The sequence below is a fragment of the Mixophyes fleayi genome, chromosome 2 (assembly GCF_038048845.1).
Source record: "Mixophyes fleayi isolate aMixFle1 chromosome 2, aMixFle1.hap1, whole genome shotgun sequence".
NCBI lineage: Eukaryota > Metazoa > Chordata > Amphibia > Anura > Limnodynastidae > Mixophyes > Mixophyes fleayi.
The window spans coordinates 36,035,569-36,057,947 of record NC_134403.1 but is presented as its reverse complement, the minus strand read 5'-3'; the positions used below and the strand labels follow the sequence as shown (position 1 = coordinate 36,057,947).

At 41.5% G+C, this 22,379-nt stretch overlaps 1 protein-coding gene across 1 annotated transcript in view; it reads right to left on the bottom strand.

Moving 5' to 3' along the window:
- DYNC2H1 (dynein cytoplasmic 2 heavy chain 1) overlaps nucleotides 1-22,379 on the bottom strand; it is a 350,876-nt gene that overhangs the window by 129,591 nt on the left and 198,906 nt on the right. Inside the window, exons 77-80 of the mRNA XM_075198801.1 lie at nucleotides 22,304-22,376; nucleotides 11,903-12,063; nucleotides 6,241-6,366; nucleotides 5,150-5,260 (exon numbers count right to left, since the gene is read on the bottom strand). Coding sequence (XP_075054902.1) covers nucleotides 5,150-5,260; nucleotides 6,241-6,366; nucleotides 11,903-12,063; nucleotides 22,304-22,376 — 471 coding nt within the window. The remainder of the gene's footprint in view (nucleotides 1-5,149; nucleotides 5,261-6,240; nucleotides 6,367-11,902; nucleotides 12,064-22,303; nucleotides 22,377-22,379) is intronic.

Here is a 22,379-nt window from a genome sequence, read left to right as displayed (position 1 = left end):
TGTGACCTAACAAAGTTCCCCACTGCTACTCTTGCAAAGTGAGACACTACACCAACCCTTGTGTCATTCAGGAAAGACGACATTGTGTGACTGTGACCTCTGACCGATGTCAGGTGATTCTCAACTCGCGGCTTAATTGTCACATGTCCTGTGTCGGAGGATTTCACCTAGTATACCATGCAGAGTCTACAGGATATAGAGACTGTCATTATTGCTTTTTAATACTAAATAAATACAACTTGTTTATATACAGCATCTTGCTCAGACACAGCATAAGAATAATTGCACGTTAGATTCTGCCAATGATTTCTTGTCTTTCTTTTACCTCTGGGCTATACTGGCAATAATATACACTATATGGACAAAACTATTTGGCCACACTTGTTAATTATTGAATTGAGGTGTTTCAATCAGATCTGTTGCCAGAGGTGTATAAAATCAAGCGCCTAGCTATGCAGTCTTCATTTGCAAACATTTGTGATACAAAATGGGTCGTTCTGAAGAGCTCAGTGACATCATGCGTGGTACTGTGACAGGATGCCACCTTTGCAATAAGACGGTTCGTAATTTTTCATCCCTGCTGGATATTCCACGGTCAACTGTTAGTGATTTTATTAGAAAGTGGGAGCATTTAGGAACAGCAGAAACTCAGCCACGAAGCGCAAGACCACATAAAATCACAGAGCGGGGTCAACGACTGCTAAGGCGCATGGTGTGTAAAAGCCGCCAACGCTCTGCTGATTCCATAGCAAAAAAAGTTCCGAACTTCCACTGGCAATAATGTGAGAACATAAACTGTGCAGCGAGAGCTTAATGGAATGTGTTTCCATGGCCGAGCAGCTGCATGCAAGCCTCACATCACCAAGACCAATGTCAAGCATCCACCAACACTGGACTTTGGAGCAGTGGAAACATGTTCTGTGGAGTGACGAATCACACTTCTCAGTTTGGCAGTCGAATGGCTGAGTCGGGGTTTGGCGGATGCTGAAAGAACGTTACCTGCCTGCCTGCATTATGCCAACTGTGAAGTTTGGTGGAGAAGGGATAATGGTATGAGGCTGTTTTTCAGGGTTTGGGCTTGGCCCCTTATCTCCAGTGAAGGGCAAACTTAATGCTTCAACATACCAAGTCATTTTGGACAATGCTATGCTTACAACTTTCTGGCAACAGTTTGGGGAAGGCCCTTTTCTATCCTAACATGACTGTGACCCAGTGCACAAAGCAAGGACTACAAAGACATGGTTTGATGAGTTTGGTGTGGAAGAACTTGACTGTCCCGCACAGAGCCCTGACCTCAACACCATCAAACACCTTTGGGATGAACTGGAACGAAGATTGCCAGCCAGACCTTCTCGTCCAACATCAGTGTCTGACCTCAAATACTCTACAGAATGAATGGGCACAAACTCTCACAGAAACACTACAACATCTTGTGGAAAGCCTTCCTAGAAGAGTGGAAACTGTTATCGCTGCAAAAGGGGGACCAACTCCATATTAAAGTATATGTATTTGAATACAATGTCATTACAGTCCCTATTGGTGTAATGGTCAAGCATCCAAATACTTTTGTCCATATAGTGTATCTTGCATCAGCCATCTCTAGCTACAAGCACTTACACTTATTTAACAAGTGAGATTTGGAAACAGCTTGATCTCTTGTAATGTGTAAACTCTATAAAATACATACCAGTGTAATAGCCAACTTCTACATAAAAATGAATAATAAATATTGTGCGTCCGATTGCATTAGTCTGTGTACAGAAATAACACAAATGCCACATAATGAAGTGAGAATCTCACATACAAGCAAAAAAACAAAATAAAAAATTGGTAAGTAATGCTGCTTTAAAGTCATGTTTGCTTCCTCAGGCATAAAGCCTGGAAATGTTTACAAACACACATATCTGAACGGAATATCAATTCATCATGTGGACGTTCAAACTTAACCAGGCTCTTAAGGCTGAAGAATCACGTGATGCCGATAGGGTCCTGAGCACAGGGTGTTTCAGGCATTGGTCTTCCACAGTTCTACTAGCTGTGTGTAGAGGAGATTTCTTTTTAAACTGACATTCTCCTTTAACAAAGCTGGCCTGTAATGATTACAATTATAGGCTTTGCAGTAGAATTACACTGAGTGTGTGAAAGTAAAAAGCTATCATTTTTCATAAATAGAATGCTTAAGCAAAAATGAAAAGCAAAGCCCTTCATTTCTCAGAAATTAGCATGACCATATTTTATGCCCTGAATACGTTCTGGTTATGTAACCGACATTTATAAACACTTATCAGCTGAAAGAAATGTAAGCAGCTGCTTAGCACAGAAATGTGCTGCTCTGCCCGATTTTCTAGTGGCTGTTTCCATTCATATAAGACTCCTCCAAACTAGAAATCTATTGAGGACCGAGCACTTGTTGTGAGATTGGAGAAATTATACCAATCTGCGAGGGCTTTTGTGGCAGTAAAATCTAAATACAGTGTTAATTAATACATGAATGGAAAGGAAGTAAAAAAAAAACCACACAAAGTATGTTTCAGGGTTGATCTAGAAAAGGAACAACATATTTGGTAGTGTTGGTTGGACTGGAGATTCAGAATAAGAACCAACAAAGGCTGGTTTAGAGGAAGCAACATTATCACTATATATTTTATCTATATTCAATATATTTCATACTTGCCAACTCTCCCTGAATGTCAGGGAGACTCCCTGAAATAGGGGTGATCTCCCTCACTCCCTGAAGAGTCTGGCATTCTCCCTGATGCTGAGCCAGTACAAGACGTGGCTGGCTTCGCCATCTGTGGCATGATGACACAGTTCAGAAATTGTGTCCTATGTCCATGTATTGATGCCTATGGAGGTGACCATTTTCATGGAGACCAAAATTTAATCAAAGACTGACAGGTAAGACAACATGACTTCAGTAATGGAGACAGAAATGTAAAAGACACTTCAGTCTCTAGAGATTCATTAGCTGCTTTTCTTTAACGTATAGTTGCCTACTGTCCCAGAATGTCAGGGAGACTCACACATTTCTGGGAGACCTCCCGGGCGAGCAGGGCAACCTCCCGGTTCTCGTCCCCGCAATAGATAAGTGATTGTCAAGCCCCGCCCCCTCACACCCACCTCCCCCGGGATCTCCCTGAAGCCAAGGAGGAAAAGTTGTCAAGTATGATATATTTTTACCCCATATACATTTTGGAGGTGCCTTTGTAAGTCTTTTGGAGGACTTGGGATCCAGATGGAAAAGTTGGAAATATGCCCTCTCCACTCTTTAAAGGCTTATTTAAATGTCTCATCCCACAAAGAGGAATGTTATTTCTGGATGTGGGCACAGTAAGAGATACACAAGTGCGCCTAGCCCGCATTCAGCTAGGAACACCCCGATTCTCAGTCCTGGCCACCTGCTTTCATAATAAGATACAAACATATGTACCTAAATGTATCAAATGTATACATGGCTCCTCATATTACCATGCATGACCATGTATAGATGTTTATGTGAAAATGTACCACAGCCAAGATAACTATGAACAGTCTTTGTTGCATTGTCCAATGTCACATAAGATGGTTGAAGGGGCCACAGAGTTATGGCGATCAACGATACATGTGCTGCAACCATTGTGGAAAGCAGTGACTACACCCTAGTAACATAGAGTAAACACCAAAGCTGCATGACATGATGTATGTTGGGGCTGTCAGTTCAAAATAAAATGGGATAGATGGTATGACTTTAGGTATTGTATTAAATGTGAACAATGAGGTTTAGTGCTACTTTAAATAATATATTTATTCAGTGTATGAGCTTGGAACCACCCAGCAAGTATAAAGTAATAAAACGTGACCAATATAATATTACAGAACACACCCAGCCACAGATGGGATTAGTGGTTTGCTATTTTTATTTGAGTCCAATGGATTTAAAACATTTCACACACATCAGCTTCCTGACCTTATGATATGTGATAACTATTTGCAGAGTAGAAAACAACAATTGTAACTTGTTCATAATGCAATGTGATGGACATCTTTATATAGAGAAAGCTGTGAAATAATAAGTTAACATTTACTTCACTGACAATGGGCCTCATACTAGTGATGTCACTTGCTGCTAGGTAGAATTGATAGGTGGGATATTGGGCACAAAAGTGTATTTTTTGCATTAGAAACTGTACATCTATAACAATCAGTAGGATATAAATTGTATTAAACTTGATTCCAGTTTACTTGAAGAAAACAAAACAAACTGTGTACTCAAATTCTAAATATTTTGTTGAATTATGAATGTTTTGGGGTTTTTGTGGACCTATGTATAGCTGATGTCATATCTACATTTCACAAGATGCGAATTTCTGCTGCTTAAAATGATCAGAAAAAATGTAGGAGTTTAATCTGTGAGGTAAAACACTTGTCTGTGATTGGATAGAGTAGGCCTGGACAACCTGTGCCTCGCTAGGTGTTGTGAAACTACAAATGGGCAGCACGGTTGCTCAGTGGTTAGCACTTCTGCCCACAGCACTGGGGTCATGAGTTCAATTCCCGACCATGGCCTTATCTGTGTGGAGTTTGTATGTTCTCCCCGTGTTTGCGTGGGTTTCCTCCGGGTGCTCCGGTTTCCTACCACACTCCAAAAACATACTAGTAGGTTAATTGGCTGCTATCAAAACTGACCTTAGTCTCTCTCTCTCTCTCTGTCTGTGTGTATGTTAGGGAATTTAGACTATAAGCTCCAATGGGGCAGGGACTGATGTGAATGAGTTCTCTGTACAGCGCTGCGGAATCAGTGGCGCTATATAAATAAATGGTGATGATGATGATGATGATGAAGCTCCAGCATGCTTTGTCAGCTCATAGCAAATAGCAGTAGAGCAACTATTTATTCAAAAGCAAAAGGTCTATTATGGCTATTGCTCGGTTTGCACTAAACTATTATGTCATGGGACATAATATGCTGCTTAACTAATTATGACATTACTCCGAGCAGTTGTTCTAAAGCTAAAATTGTGAGTTCATGAATGAATATGAAAAACGGAATAAAACTAGATTCATTTGGAGAGGTTGCCGGGCCCAATAAAAAGCAATAATTGTTCTCAACAAATGTTCTCTTGAGAACACACCCCATGCTGTCCCTTTATGAATAAGATCACAGGTTTACCTCGTACGTTATCTTCAAACTTGACTGCAGTAAAATTGGGGTAAATTTTGGGTGCACTTCAGCAGTAAGCCACAGACGGAAGCTAGGTTTTGGCTGAAGAGTGTTTAATTCCTGTTGAATGACAAAGAAAATGGCATACGGTTAATACAGAAATATATATACTGTAAATAAACACGGTATAGAATTTAAAAAAAAATATTTTATAAAAAAAATAATGCAAAATGTATAAATTTGTAAAATATGTTGTAGAATATTTTTAGTGGCACCCTTCTCCCACAGAAATCAGAGTGCGTTTGTAGCAGAGAATTGCAGGCAGACAATTGGTGCAAAGAGACGCATCCAGTATCACAAAGACCAGATGGTGAACAAAGAACTTATAAAAAGTCTTATTATTATTTCACAGTCAGATACATCCACCCCGGCAAGCAAATCAAATTCCCTGCAGGTAGCTTTCAAGTCTTGCATGCAAACATGTATTTTGCCAAATAAGCAATAGGCTTGGGTATTTGCTACATATAATTTATTCCCTCTCAACACAGGAACAAGCTGGTCATTAAATGTTTTATTTTTTTTGCAGTACAAACGGTGGATCTATAACAGTCAGTAGGATATAAATTCTATTAAACTTGATTCCAGTTGGTTTACATGAAGAAAAAAATCCATGTGTGAAAATTATAAATATTTTGTTGCATTATGAATGTTTTGGGTTTTTGGGGACCTATGTATGGATGATGTCAAAGTTTCATCTGCCAGGGAAAACGCACGTCTGTGATTGGCTAGCGTAGACCTGGACAACCTGCAGCTCGCTAGGTGTTGTTAAACTACAAGTTCCAGCATGCTTTGTCAGCTCATAGCAAATAGCCTTAGCGCAACTATTTTTTCAAAAGCATAAAGGTCTTTTATGGATATTGCTCGGTTTGCACTAAACTATTATGTCATGGAACATATTATGCTGCTTAACTAATTATGACATTACTCCCAGCGGTTGTTCTAAAGCTTAAATGGGGAGTTCATGAATGAATATGAAAAATAACCTAAGAAAATGGAAAACAAAACTAGATTAATTTGGAAGCTATTTTTGTCTGACTCGCCTTTTCCAGGACTGGCAGCCAAGAGATGACAAGATGCAGATTCTTCAGACACAGCCACTCTCCTTCCCGGGCAGATTCCCTCAGTGTTTGTACAGCCAGCTCAGCTTGGCCCTGTCCCATCGCCACCTGCAAACAAACAATTATTTCTTGCTGCTTTTCATATCCACTGAAGTCAGCAAATTCATAGCTATTACATATGGCTCTATATGTTCATTATAACAAATGGAAAGATGATGGTTTCATTTAAATAAGCAGCAAAAAAATAGGCTTTCAGATCCACTTTAATACATCGTTTGGCCACTTTGTCTACAGGTAAATAAGGATAACAGCATAAAGAACAAATCATTGTGTACTTGACACCCATATGCAGATACAGCATGCAGATGGCTCAGGTCATAAAAGAGAAGTTTTGCTTTCTTTTGACATATTCCTAATAAGGATTTTTGTACTGACCGTAAAATCTGTTTCTATTAACCCATTTAGGGGACACTGCTGACCATGGTATAGAAGGTGTTGTGCTGGGAGTAAGGCACTGAATTCTAACAACTTGTATGGCCTGCTCCCTCCCCTCTATGACCCGTGGATAGAGGACGATCAGTTTATTTATCTAACAAATCTCTAAGGATAGGACTAAAGTTACAACCAAAACATACAACCGAAAATTATCAGAACCGTTTCTCTTAACCCATTTGGGGGACACTGCCCAGAAGGGTGGGAGCGCAATGTCCCCCAAATGGGATAAGAGAAACGGATTTTACGGTGAGTACCAAAATCTTCTATTCTCTTGATCAGCATTTGAGGGACACTGCTGACCATGGGGACAATCCAAAGCTGCCCCTATGGGTGAGTACGCTCAGACCGTGCTGCGCACAACACTTTCGGAATAAGGCTATGGTCTTTTGAGACAAAGTCGTTGAAGCAACAGAATCTGGTGAATGTGAGGACGGAAGACGTGGTAGCTGCCGAAACGCTTGCTCGACCGAGGCTCCATATCGCACTGCCCAGGAGGGGCTGACCGATCTGGTGGAGTAAGATCCTCATCATCATTTATTTATATAGCGCCACTTATTCCACAGCACTGTACAGAGAACTCACTCATCTGAAACTGGAGATCCCTCTGAGAAATAAGCCTGACGAACCGCACTACAAGTCCCAGGGCCATGCACGTATAACAATATCCTGGTTGATGTGAAATTTGGACACCAGCCTGGGTTGGAAAGAGGCGCAAAACCGCTCTGTACCCAAGAAAAATAAAAAAGGGTGACCTGCAGGACAGGGCCGCCAACTCAGAGACCCGTCTCGCAGAAACACAAGTAAAAAGGAAACCTTCCAAGACAGAATTTTTAAGGGAACAGATTCCAAAAGGTTCAAATGGCGCCTTCTGCAATGCTGAAAGAACCAAATTCTGGTCCCACGGCGCCACCGGCAAAACAAAAGGTGGTTGGACGTGAAGGATCTCCTGAAGGAGGGTGTGGAGCTCCGGCAACACAGCCAATCGTCTTTGGAAAAAGACAGACAATGCCGAGACCTGAACCTTAAGAGAACCCAAACACAGGCCCTTGCCCAGGCCATTCTGGAGAAAAGAAAAACAGAGTCAGATGGAACGAAGAGGTGGGTGTACCTCGCCATTTACACTAGCCTATGTAGGACTTCCAAACCCGGTGATAATTTGGGGAAGATGCCGGTTTCCTGGCCGTAATCATCATCTGGATGACCCTGTCAGAGAAACGCTTTTCTGTCAAAGCCAGCCATACTAAGCCCTGGTGAAGACAGAGGTACAGTGTCACCACACCCCAGTCATGTAGACCGGCGTCTGTAGTTACCATGGTCCAGTCCCATACCGTGAAGGGGCGCCCTGACTGAGATTTCTCACTTGTAGCCACCACATGAGAGACTGACATGTTATTGGCGACAGACGGAAAAACTGTGTCACCAACTGAAGGTCGGACCTCAACCATCTTGCTGGTGTCTCGTTTTGGAAGAGCCGTGATTGGAAGCGAGCAAACTGTACCACTTCAAAACAAAACTCCATACGTCCTATAAGTTTCATGCATTAAAGGAAACATATTTGAAGGATAACAAGGTTTACACTTGTTTTTGAACGGGCAGATTCTTGTCCTGGGGCAAAAACACCTTTAGACACCTGGGGCAAGATTTACTAAACTACAGGTTTGAAAAAGTCGAGATGTTGCCTATAGCAACCAATCAGATTCTAGCTGTCATTTAATTAGTACATTCTACAAAATGACAGCTAGGATCTGATTGGTTGCTATAGGCAACATATCCACTTTTTCAAACCTGCAGTTTAGTAGGGTGGGGTACTAATTATCGGTGCTAATAACACCGACAACGACTTCGTAGACAAAAGAACGTGACTCCACCGGACATTAAAAAAATCCAGACTTACCTCTTTAATGACAAAAGAACTATCTAACTGTGTTCTCAAAGATACCGATCAGAAGTAATAACAGGACTGTGATTTTACGTCATTGAATTTGGCGACCGACATATTAGAAGTTTTTAAAACGGCAATTCCAGCTGACAATCCCTAACCCTAACACGATGCCTAACCCTAACCCTAACACTTACCTTACATGACAGCCGGCATTGCCACTTTAAAAGAAGCTGGCTAGTATTGTTGAGGAACTTCAGATTCAGGATGAGGTAGAAGGACAAATCTGGCTTTTGCACAAGAAAAAGGTTTGCGGAAAAAACCCAAACCTCTTTACTCTTTCGGAACTGGGACAATCACTCCTGATGATAACAGGGATTAAATGGCTGCCTGAAGGGTCATTCTCCTGGTACCGTTTAGTGTAAGGGGAGTGGAGAGGAAATACTTTGAAGGCATCCCCAAGAGACTCAGAGCATAACCTGTGACCACAATGCCCATTACCCAGGCACCTGGAGAAGAACAGATCCACTGGTCCCGAAAGAGCAAGAGACGAGCCCCCACCACTGAATGTCCGGACAGGAGAAGAGGGAAGTCATGTAGGCTGTTTGCCTGCTGACCTCCGTCCAGGACATCTTCCTGTCCAGGCCTGCCTATCCCTATGAGGCTCCTTCTGTGGCGCAAGGACTGTCCTCTCACGGCAGCTCTCCTGAATCTACCAACAAAGGGAAAGGACGAGAATCTCCGGCCCCTAGTCCTAGGGGGCATTAACTGGAAGTGGAGAACTCTTCCCTCTAGCAGCCTGAGAAATAATTTCGTAAAATTCTGTACCAAAGTGTACCCTTCCATCAAAGGGCAATGCCTCTAAGGCTTTCTTAGATTCTGCATTTGCCTCCCAAGATCTGAGCCAGTGAGTACATATGGCCACTATTGCCACGGAAGAGATCCTGGACAGACCCAGATCAGTGTCAAGAACAGCGTCGCCTAAGTACTCGGATGCTTCCTTTAATATGCTCGGCTACTGATGTCAGTTCATATCTAGGTATCACCGTCTATACGCCTTCACTGACTGTGCTCGCCCACTTTTCTACCACAGTGATAACCTAGGCGGCTTCCACCAGAGGTTAATAAATAGATTTCAAAATCCCTTCACATTCTCTATCCATGTTTTTTAAGGCAGCAACACTAGGGATAGGAATGGTAGTGGATTTCGCCAGATGTGCAATGGGGGCATCACTGAGTCTCCCATGATGCAATGTCTGCATCTGAGAAGGGGTATGAGAACCGGAGCCTGAAATCTGCCATCAGGTTTTATACTCACCTCACCCCATATTTCGGATAACTGCGGGGAGGAAGGAAAAAAAAAGGCAGAATCTTCTTCCACTTAAACAGGGAAACCTCTGGACTCACCAGCTCCATATCAGAAATATTCAGGGATTGTTGGGCCACTAAAATACGGTCCTCCACCCCCTCTACTGGAGAAATCGTCCTCCCTGGTACTCGTAGTCAGAGTCTTCCAGACTATCCCCTTCCTCTTGAGGGGTGTGTTCCGAATTGGACTTTCCTAACCCCTGGAACCAGTAATGAGCCTGACTTTTACACGGTCTGTTAGAAGGGACACCTGTCCTGGTGCAGCTTCTGGGTCCCCATTCATTGTGTTTCTGCAACCAAATGACCCGTTTGCCGGGTAGCCAGGAAGCTGGAGAGTGGGGGTTGGCATGGAAGCGTTGACGGCCTCCCGACCCATACACGGTTTTCACTAAATTAAAAGTTCTCTACTCTGTAGGCACTATAAAAAAAACTTACTGTCCTCCGTCCAGGGAGGCATAGAGGGAAGGGAGCAGGCCAGAGAAGTTGTTAGAATTTAGTGCCTTACTCCCAGCACAGCTCCCTCGATACCCCATGGTAAGCAAAATCCCCCAAATGGCTGTGCAAGAGAAAAACCTGTTGACCTGAAGTGTATACTTTCAAGTGAAAAAGATCTGACTTTCCTGATAACACATTGCATCGTCTCTGGTAACCACCTCTCACTCCCACCTAACAAGACTTCTCTCGTGCCAAAACCCGCTTATGGAATTCCCTACAATGCCCGATCAGACTCTCCCACAGCTTTCAAATCTTTAAACACTTTTCTCCTACTCCCACCTATAATACCCACACTAAAGCTCCCATACAACTATCCTAATTTCCACTCTGAGCCGCATTCGCTCCTCCTATCTCAGCTGTGCACTCTTCTAATTAGAATGCAAGCTCTCCTTATAAGCAGGCCCCCCCTACTCATTGTTTTCATGTCAGCATTTATTTTCCTACTGTATATGTCCCTGTTTTCCATATACCCTGCCTTTCCCACTGTCCAGTCCTGCGCTACACTCTGACACCTTACAAATCAATAAAAATAATAATATTAATGAAAGAAACACACCAAGGATATTTGGGGTAATACACTGTTAAAAGACCCAGTTAATACTGTTCGTAACAGAAATGTATCCTTTTGCCCACTAGCTCTACTAAGAGTCCATGTTATTACCATGGGGCAGTAAGTCCCACATCTATTCTACAATAAGCTGGAACATTGCTTTAGAATCCTGCTGTTTCTATTAGATACAGGAACCCATATCTGTCCTGCTGTCCTTTAACAAGTGCTAAGGACCAAGCGCTAATTATGTCCTACAGGAGAGCAAAAGGATTCCCTTTCCACGGTGACATCACTTAAAAACATTCTATACTGACAATTTTATAACAATGTACAGATGGAAACACATTTTTACACATTAATGTACTTCTAAAATGTATCAAAAGTGAAAACGGTAGAATCTATATAGATAAAGGGTCCAGAGACTGGAGATAGGGGACTCATAACCCTATGTGGCGAATGCTTTCTGACATTTACTAGTGTCATAGGTTGTCATCAAGTTTTACTGACATGCAAACATTTTACTAAATCTTTACTGAACGTCAGTTATTGATGGTTAACAACATTTCCCTTTTCCTTGATGGATTAGTAAGAAGACAATGTTGAAAACGGCACCTAGTCGATGCTACTGCTCAATATGCTGCATGTATACAGTGCAATGAACGCACTGTACCCTGAATCCTACAAAGTTTTATGTTTCATATTATCTAGGAGGAAATCCTATTAACACACAAGTCTTGCATTTCACTTCTGCATTAAAAACCAGTACCAATGCAAAGGCCTCCATTCCATTTAGAAGATACCATTCTTAAATGAAAATGTTTTCTAAACCAGCCAGAGAGGTGTCCCTGTACACTCACTTCCCGGTAACACTCTCTCCCAACTTCAGCACTGGCCAGTTCTTGTAGTTCCTGGGATGGGTCAGCTCCCGGAGATATAATTATTAGAATGGGTTCAATGGCCAGCGTATCTTTACTAAGACGCTTCAAATTAAGAGGTGCCGGAGATAGTTCTTTTAGACCTAGGTAAAACAATAACAGAAAAAGAGACACTTAAAGGGAATACAGACAATTTTATTAGTCTACATTGGTTTGTTTGTTTCTGTAGAATTGTTTCCAAGAAGTCCCCACACAAATATATACATTAATATAGTCAACATTATTCCAGTGACCTTAGGTGGACAAATCTTATAGATTATATATATATATATATATATATATATATATATATATATATATATATATATATATATATATATATATATAATCTATAACACACTCAAAATTCAATATCATATTTGCTCCCAGACTCATAATGGAAAAGAGTTTCTGCCGAAAAAGTGCACAATGGAGCAAGCTGAAGAAATCTATATATTTAGTTTATATAAAGGATTTGCTATATAATACTATAATTATTCCTTTATAATACTATAACAATATAATGTGATATTTTAGAATGTTTCCGATGATCTGTTTGAAAGCTGCACATTGTAATACCTTCCCCATGCTGCATTATAGTAGCTAACTGTGAAGCTATGAGAGCAAAGGTTATGGGATTTGCAGTAACTTCTGAGGCTGATGCTTCACTTAATCTGAAAGGAACTATTGGAAGTGGTGCCGATATAGGACATAAAATGCTGCAACAAATTACTGCCAATGTCCCATGTATGAATCTACCCATCTGTACAGACCTGTAGATTACAAAAAAAAAACAGTTTTCTCTAAGCCAGGGCCAACTGCTGTCAGCACAATGGAATCTGCTCTCAACTTCCCAAGAGACGCCATAAACGCTGCTATAATACAGTAGCACAGTGTCCAGCCTATCACTCTTAATATAAATTGAATATGCTGCTTTAGGGGAGAGAAGAGGCAGCATATTATCAATTTCTATCATTTTTCCTTTTGAAGTTTTAACATTTTCCACTTCAAAATTGTAAAAAAAAAGAGAAATAAAACATCAGGAAAGACAGTGAAAAAGAAGTAGGAGAAAGACATGATAGAGGATGGGTATTGTGTGAGTCTACTGCCCTATGAGGACCATCCAGGATGTCGAAATAGTTATAAGAGCAGCAGAGGAGATACATTTACCAACCAAGATTTATATATGTTTCTAAATGATAACAATCCAAAGATTCCATACAGTGATGGTTTCCCATAATGTAGCAATAACTAAATTAGAAGTAATGTAGATATGGTAAATATATAACCCAGCATGGGGAAGGTGGCCAAGTTTTTTGGCATAGTTTTGTTGCCTATCAGGAAGACATGGCAGGTCTGACCCAAGTGACTGGGTCTTTCATACAACATACCGGTATATGACTCCAACACCTGCAACTTATGTATAAGGTCCAACATTTGACTTAGACAGAAGCAAGGTACAAGCCGAGGGTGTAAGACGCCCTCGGCCATGTGCCATCTTGTTTAGGTGGTATCAGTATACAGATTTTTTTCCCCTTTTTAATAGAGGTAAATATGTTGTATAATGGAAAGAGTTTAGCGACCTATAAACAAGACGCAACAAAAAACTTTTTATAGTAGTCAAGTCTGGAGGGGAATATTTAATGGAAATTGTCGCACTTATGAATCTGATTATGATGAAAACAATATACTGATTGTGGCATACTATATTTCAGCTAGAAGTATTGTAAAGAGAACATTATAAAACACATTCTTACACTAGCTATGGTTGGTGGCTAAAGTCTGGGGAGAAAAAGGGGTCATAGAACTATAGAGTTGAATGTGAAGTATTAAGGACATTTGGAGAGAAGAGAAAGACAGGGACAATAATACCTAATGATTTAGCATAAGATGCAATAGGTAAAGTACAATATAAACAAAGTGTAGCACAGAACATGCAGGAGGCAGAACACAAGGATGTCAGACAGTAGACAAGATGGGAGATAATGAAAGAGTGGATGAGAGGCTGGATATGGGAAGTAACAGAGATGGTGGAGTCTATGGTGACACTCAGGCAGTGGACATGAGGAACAGAGGATTGTGTGTTGAGAGATACAAAAGGTTGGGTGTGGTCAGAGTATCTAGTAGGAGGAAAGGTGAAGAACTCAGTTTCAGATATGTTTAGCATGAGTAAATGGCAGCAAGACAGCTGGACACAAAAGGAGAGAAAGAAAGCGGTAGGCAGAGGAGTGACAGATTTGAGTGTCATCAGCATTGAGGTTGAACAGGAGACTGAAGGAGTTGATCCATGCACCAAGAGAGGAGGTGTAGGGCAGAGGTCTAAGAACAGAGCATTGTATGACCCCAGTCTATAGAGGGAGAAGAGGGGAGAAGAAGCTGGTGGTAGAGACCAAGAACAAGTGATTGGAGAGCTAGGAAGTGGATCGGGAGACAGTAGCACCAAAAATGTTAATGGAGTGAAGGGTGTGCCAGAAGAGTCAATGGCATTGTAAGTGACACTTACACTTCGGTGGTACTCATATCCCCAATGGCGGACAGCCCGACATGAGTTACCCCGACATTTTCAGTGAGAAGCGTGGGATCCCCAACATAGTGTCCATATCAACTGTTTAAAAAAATTACTTTTAATAATTTCGAGGCTTTAACATGCAGGCAGCAGGGAATGACTTTAGTTTTCGTACAATGTTTCGTAGGAAGGTTTCTATAATGCAGAGGCGGCGCCTGTTTCCATTGCGCCTTTAAGTGCAGGAAGACTAGTGTCGGCGTTGAAAGTAACGTCATTCCCTGCTGCCTGCATGTTAAAGCCTCGGAATTATTAGCAATCATTTTTTTAAACAATCGATATGGACACTATATCGGGGATCCCACGCTTTGCACTGAAAATGTCGGGGTAACTCATGTCTGGCTGTCTGTCATTGGGTTTTAGTACCCAACTTTGATAACTTTAGTAAGGGCAGTCTTGGTGGATCAAGAGGTTTGCTTGAAGACATATTGCAACCTACAGCAGAAGTGTATGGAGATTGTCAACTGGTGTCAAAAGGGCCACTTAGTCTGCTACATAACATTTAGTGATATTGGACATACAAAGGAATGCCCATTATTTTGGGATACAGTTAGTATATTGATTTTGCTACCATTCTTGCAAACACTAAAATCTTCTTAAAGTGTTCAGCATTGTTAGGGGATAGGGAAAATGGGAAAGCTTGAAATAAATAAACTATTTTTAGTTTGTTTATTAGTTTATTTAGTTAGCCTGTTGTCTTTAAGGGAGTTTATCCTCTCAATAAACTAAATAAATAGATACTTTTCCAATCTCACCTGCAAGATATCTAAAAGTCAGTGTGAAATGAGTCTTCTAGAAAATTTTTTTTAGTTGTAATCAATCTAATGATAATAATGAGTCCAGATTGCAATAAAACTTTACATTTTATTTCAGTAGTTTAACAATTCTATCTAGGAAATAAAACCGATAGTGGGCAGAACTTTGAAGCAATGATTTTAGTTTTACCAGATCTATTGCAGAAGTGATATCCAACTAATAGTTGGATAAAGCGCAGACACGGATGCACATGGTAATGCAGAATGCAGGCATGCTCTTGTGGAAGTCTACAGTTAACAAACCGGTGCAAGAAGCTGTCCTGTAGCTCTGCTGGTGTCATCAAAGTGCTTTTTGCTACCTTTTTTCAGCCAGAAGAGCCCAGAGTCCAGGGGCCTGATTCATTAAGGATCTTAACTTAAGAAACTTCTTATTTCAGTCTCCTGGGCAAAACCATGTTACAATGCAAGGGGTGCAAATTAGTACTGACTGTTTTTCATGTAGCACACAAATACTTGATAGCTTATTTGTACACTGACATTTAAAGTTGATATTTGTGTTCTACATGAAAAAACAGTCGGTATTTAACTTATGTGCAAAACAGAATACTAATTTGCACCCCTTGCACTGTAACATGGTTTTGTCCAGGAGACTGAAATAAGAAGTTAAGATCCTTAATGAATCCGGCCCCAGAATTTATTGACCAATATGACTGCATCCAATGGGAAACCTGACACATGACAGCAGTTCAGCTGAATTGATGTTTAGAATTACAGTTAGGAAGCTCCTGCTACACCTATATAATCAATAACACAGAGTTCATTACAAATGCTCTTAATGTTGGCTACACAAATTATTGTTGAGAAAATGACAATACTCTCCCCTTTAAAGATAGGCAGATTTGTATTTATCTGTCACCATTTAAAGCTCAGTTTACTACAAAAATGTAACATTCCTTTGTTTCTTCATGCAAAATTCTCTAATACCCCAGTTACGTTAAATATCCAAGTGGCAGTGTACCAAAGGAATTGTGGTTAAGTGGAAACTTTTTAGTTCGTAATGAAGTCAAGACATTGATTTAATAAATGATAGGATTCTTCATTGCAGTTAGAACAGGAACTCATTAAGTAAATATGTTTTAAAAAAAAAGATAATATTAAATAGATTTAGCCAGAAAAGTTTGACTCCTTTTTAATTGATTCCATAAACTTAGATGTTGGAAAGGTCTGAATATGGATAGCTGAATGTGTGCCAATGGTATGGCATTACAGCAATGAGTCCTACTGCCAAATCAAAGGGGGGGTTGTTTTATTTCCTGCCCCAGGATCCCAGAAGCAACCTAGCAGTAAAAATATGTTATTGTCTCAATACAGTCATGTTATAGAGAAAGCATACTGATATTTCATTTCCAAAGTTCCTAATTTGTTGCATCAAATATAGGGCGACTTTAATGAAACCTGGTGCTCATAAAAATGTGTAGTAATCCATAGCAACCCGATTGTCATTTTCCAGAACTGTTTAAGTAGTAAGCAGTGGTCTAATTCACCCCACACTGAAATCAGTGATGCAATTATAAGGCTGACAAATACCCCAAGTCAGATGCAGTTGAAGAGTCCGTAAACAAATGCATACATTTTAATTTGATATTGTTTTTTATTTCTTCCTCATAATATACTGCAACTCCACAAATGTGCAGGGAACACGCTGTCTCCGTTTATGTATCAGTGCTGGGAGTCTGACCATGGTGTAATAATTCCTGTCAAAACACATTAAGCCAGAGGCGAAATATAGCAGCCACGGAGAACAATGTTACCTGTGAAAATCTCTTCTGCTTCTTCACATTCTAATGTGCACTAAACTTCAATGTGCTGGAAAAAGAACCTGTCCTTTGTTCACAGTTACAGAGGACAATATCCCTGTACTTGCTCTATTTTGCCTCTGGTTGAAGTGTAGTTTCGGTTTCACGTCAGTTAGCGAGCCATGATTAAACACAGCCACCGTGTGATTACAAAAGTGGGAAGGGTAGATGGGAGAAATATTTATTTTCTATGCCTTGAGGCATTACTGATAAATCATAATAATGCTATCTGAAACCCCATCACTCTATTAGAGTTTACCCTACTCCCACCTATACTACCCACACTGGTACACCCTCACGCCTGTCCTACTCCCATCTATACTACCCGCACTAGCACATCCTCACACCTTGCCCTACTACCACCTATACTACCCACACTGGTACGCCCTCACATCTTACCCTCCACCCACCTATACTCAGGGCCGCCGAGAGGGGGGGGGGGGTACTAATTACCCTGGCATGGCAGGGGGCCCGATCATTGGGGGGGGGGGGGGGGGGCAGGGTAGTTAAAAAAAAAAAAAAAAAGCACTCACGTGATCGCGGTGCCGGCGTCCCTCCTCTCTGCTGCTCTGTGCTCCATTCAGACTGTCTGAATGCCGGGTGTGACGTCATCATGTCACGCCCAGCATTCAGTCAGTCTGGAGCAATGGAGCACAGAGCAGCAGAGAGGACCAAGAAAGAAGAGAGAAGAAAAGGTAAGTGAAGGGGGAAGGAAGAGGTGTTAAAAAACAGGGGTCAGCATGGCACAGTGGGGTTAAAAAACAGGGGTCAGCATGGCACAGTGGGGTTAAAAAACAGGGGTCAGCATGGCACAGAGGGGTTAAAAAACGGGTCAGCATGGCACAGAGGGGTTAAAAAACAGGTCGGCATGGCACAGTGGGGTTAAAAAACAGGGGTCAGCATGGCACAGTGGGGTTAAAAAGCAGGGGGGCGCATGTCACAGTGGGGTTAAAAAAGAAGGGGGGCAGCATGGCACAGTGGGGTTAAAAAAACGGGGGGCAGCATGGCACAGTGGGCTTCAAAAGGGGGGGAGGCATGGCACAGTGGGATTGAAAAAGGGGGGGAGCAGCATAGTATAGTGTGATGAAGGGGAGCCAGGTGAAGGGGGCAAAAGCAGCATGGAGGGCGCAGTGAGATCATAAGGCATGGCGATGATGAAGGGGCACATTATTGTAATATTGGAGCTGGAGGAAGGCCTAATTATTAATCTTGGGTGGTATTGATTTAACGCCAGGGTTGTTTGGAATTATCTAAATGTAGCCATTTTTTTTCTCCAAATAAGGCCCCCAGCATTCCAGGATGCAGACAAGTCGCAACTAAAGAAACATGCAGCCACAGGTGGTGAAAGTGAGAACAGGTAGGAGAGAGCAGGACAGTATGTGAAATGTTGTGATTCTAGTAGGGACAATGTCAATTTTTGGCGAGTGTTGTGCCCGATGTAAGGTGTAGGCCAAGACTGAACTCTTTGTGTACACACTGCATTCTTTGTATACTACACTGTGGTGCTAGATGTCCTGAAAGTCAGGAGTGCTTGGACATATGTGACGCTCCGGCGAATTGAGAGCCTAGTGATTTTGATGTGTTAGCCACGCCCCTTAAGGCGGCGCAAGTTTTTTTAGCGTACTCGACTATAAGGGGGGCCCCATGAATTTGTTGTAGCGGGGCCCTGAATTCCTCTTGGCAGCCCTGCCTATACTACCCACACTAGCAAACCCTCACACCTTGTCCTACTCCCAACTATACTACCCAAACTAGCATACCCTCACACCTTACCCTACTCCCACCTATACTACCCACAGTAATGCGCCCTTGCATCTTACCCTACTCTCACCTATACTACTAACATTAATGCACCATCACACCTTACCCTACTCCCACCTATACTACCCACACTAGTACACACTCACACCTTGCCCTACTCCCACCTATACTACCCACACTAGTACACACTCACACCCTAACCTACTCCCACCTATACTACCCACACTAGTACACACTCCCACCTTGCCCTAGTCCCACCTATACTACCCACACTAATGCACCCTCAGACTGTCCCAGCATCCACCCTGAGCTACACTCACTCCTCTTGTCTCAGCTGTTTCCTCTTCCAGTTAGCCCTTCTCATGAGGGAGATAACAGTCTATCTCTACCTTTTGTTTCTATGTCTGCCTTCATTTTGTCAATCTTTTATGCCCCTGTTTTATGTATGTCCTGTTTTCTCCACTGTGCGGTGTTGCTGAGCATTGCAGCATCTCACAAATTCACGGTAATGAATCTATATAGAACAATTTTTACTAACTCATAGGTTTGGTGTCAAGATATATTACAGTAATGAATTACTGGCAGGTCTGTGGGCAATCAAATAAAAAAAAATATTTTTAAGAAAGCAGTTTATATTCACATGTTTTTCCATGAACTGAATAGCTATCCTATATTTGTCAATGTGACATGTGGATGTGTAGGCCACGGAAAGTGTTGTTATGGTTACAGGAGATGCAGTAAACACATCACCTCCTCCGCTTTCATGCCCCATGTATGTTCATTTACATCAAAAAAGACTAATTGAATCACTAAACTATAATCAAACGATAATTTGTGTAATTACTATCTGGATTCAGACTATACAGAATGTTTTTATTCCCACTGCAAAACATGGCATGAACTCTGCGATTTACAGACAAACATGACAGTAATTATTTAGGGTAAAGATTTAAAGTACAATAATAAACTGTGTGTGTGCACATAAATACATATACATACATACATACATACATACAGTAGTCAAGGTGAGGATATGGAAATTTAGAAGTGACTGGAATGTGACTAGTTGGTTAATTGGCTGCTATCAAAATTGACCCTAGTCTCTCTACCCCTCTCTCTCTCTCTGTCTCTCTGTGTGTGTATGTTAGGGAATTTAGACTGTAAACTCCAATGGGGCAGGGACTGATGTGAATGAGTTCACTGTACAGCGCTGTGGAATCAGTGGCACTATATAAATGGTGATGATGATGTGATAGTTTTACAATGAACGCAGTAGAAGTGGCGGTATGGCATATCACTGTATCCCCCACTCCGAACAGTGAGCAGCAGTCTCTCTTTTTTCTTTTCCCCCTAAAAAATAGACTGTTGCTCACTGCTTCCATCAACAACAGACGGGGTGTGCTCTGTAATTTCCAATGGGTATATTGTAGCTAGAATCACAGTGACAGAGATAATCTCTCCATTGAAAGATGAACAAAAAGAGTCTTCACTCCAAAGTCATTAAAAGTTATGCATACTTAACTGTACGTTAAAAATACATACATTTGTGGCTCAACTCAAACAGTTAAAATCTAATCAGATTGGGGGGACTTCAAATCTCAAAAGGTGTCTCCAAAAGGGCTGCGTTACACCTCGTGCAGATTTATTTTTACATAAGTAACTCATTTTTTGCTACCGCCACCATTGCGATGCAAGAAAAAAATGAGCATTACTTTTTACCATAGTGACATTAAAAAAGCGCGTCTGCGATGATCTTAGCAACATCACGGACAACTGAATACATCCCATTGAATGAGATGAGAACAGCCAAACTTCTCACAGATCAGATTGGATTGTGACATATTTAGCCAGCATTATACCATACCAAGCAAAATAAAAGGTAATATAGTGCAATACATTATGTATAACAAAAAGGATATCAAATACTTAATGTTTAGCTACACGGTATATACACAATATAGACAAAAGTATTTGGCCACACCAGTTAGCAATTGAATTGAGGTGTTTCAATTTAATCGGACCTGTTGTCAAAGGTGTATAAAATCAAGCACATAGCCATTGAGTCTCCATTTACATACATTTGTAATACAAAATGGGTCGTTCTGAAGAGCTCAGTGACTTCAAGCGTGGTACTGTGATAGGATGCGTGGTAATACTGTGATAGGATGCGTGGTACTGTGATAGGATGCGTGGTACTGTGATAGGATGCGTGGTACTGTGATAGGATGCGTGGTACTGTGATAGGATGCGTGGTACTGTGATAGGATGCCACCTTTGCAAGTAGGTTCATGAAATTTCATCAGTGCTGGATACTCCATGGTCAACTGTAAGTAATATTATTAGAAAGTGGAAGCATTTAGGAACAACAGTAACTCTGCCACGAAGCGGAAGACCACGTAAAATCACAGAGCGGTTCAATGACTGCTAAGGTGTATGGTGAGTAAAAGTCGCCAACGCTCTGCTGATCCCATAGCTAAAGAGTTCCGAGCTTGCACTGGCATTAATGTAAGTGAAAAAACTGTGTGGCAGGAGCTTAATGGAATGGGTTTCCAAAGCGCTTGGCTTTGGAAACCCACATCACCAAGACCAATGCTAAGCATCGGATGCAGTGGTGTAAAGCACACCAACACTGGACTGTGGAGCAGTGGAAGCGTGTTCTGTGGAGTAACGAATCACTCGTCTCTGTTTGGCAGTCAGATGGGCGAGTCTGGGTTTGGCGGATCCCATAAGAACTTTACCTACCTGACTGCATTATACCAACTGTGAAGTTCGGTGGAGGAGGGATAATGGTATTGGGCTATTTATCAGGGTTTGGGCTAGGCCCCTTATCATCAGTGAAGGTCAATCTTAATGCTTCAGCATACCAAGTCATTTTGGACAATGCTATGCTTTCAAATTTGTGGCAACAGTTTGGGGAAGGCCCTTTTCTATCCCAACATGACTGTGCCCCAGTGCACAAAGCAAGGACTACAAAGACATTGTTTGACGAGTTCGGTGTGGAAGAACTTGACTGGCGCACACAGAGCCCTGACCTCAACCACATCGAACACCTTTGGGATGAACTGTAACGGAGATTGAAATCCAGGCCTTCTAGTGCCACATCAGTGCCTGACCTCATAAATACTCTACAGAATGAATGGGCATAAGTTAATTCTCACAGAAACACTCAAACATCTTGTGGAAAGCCTTCTAAGAAGAGTGGAAGCTTTTATCAATGCAAAAGGGGACCAACTCCATATTAAAGTACATGTATTTGAATACAATGTCATTACAGTCCCTGTTGGTGTAATGCGCAAGCGTCCAAATACTTTTGTCCATATCGTGTATGTATGCAAAAAAAACCCACAATTTTTGTCAGTAAGATGATGTTTTGAATAGGCATTATTATTTTCGGGACTATTAACCTTACCCAGAGACCTGCATGCAAATTGTGCCATAGCACTCTGAAGTCTGTCTGGTCGGACTGCTTGTACTACCAGGACCTA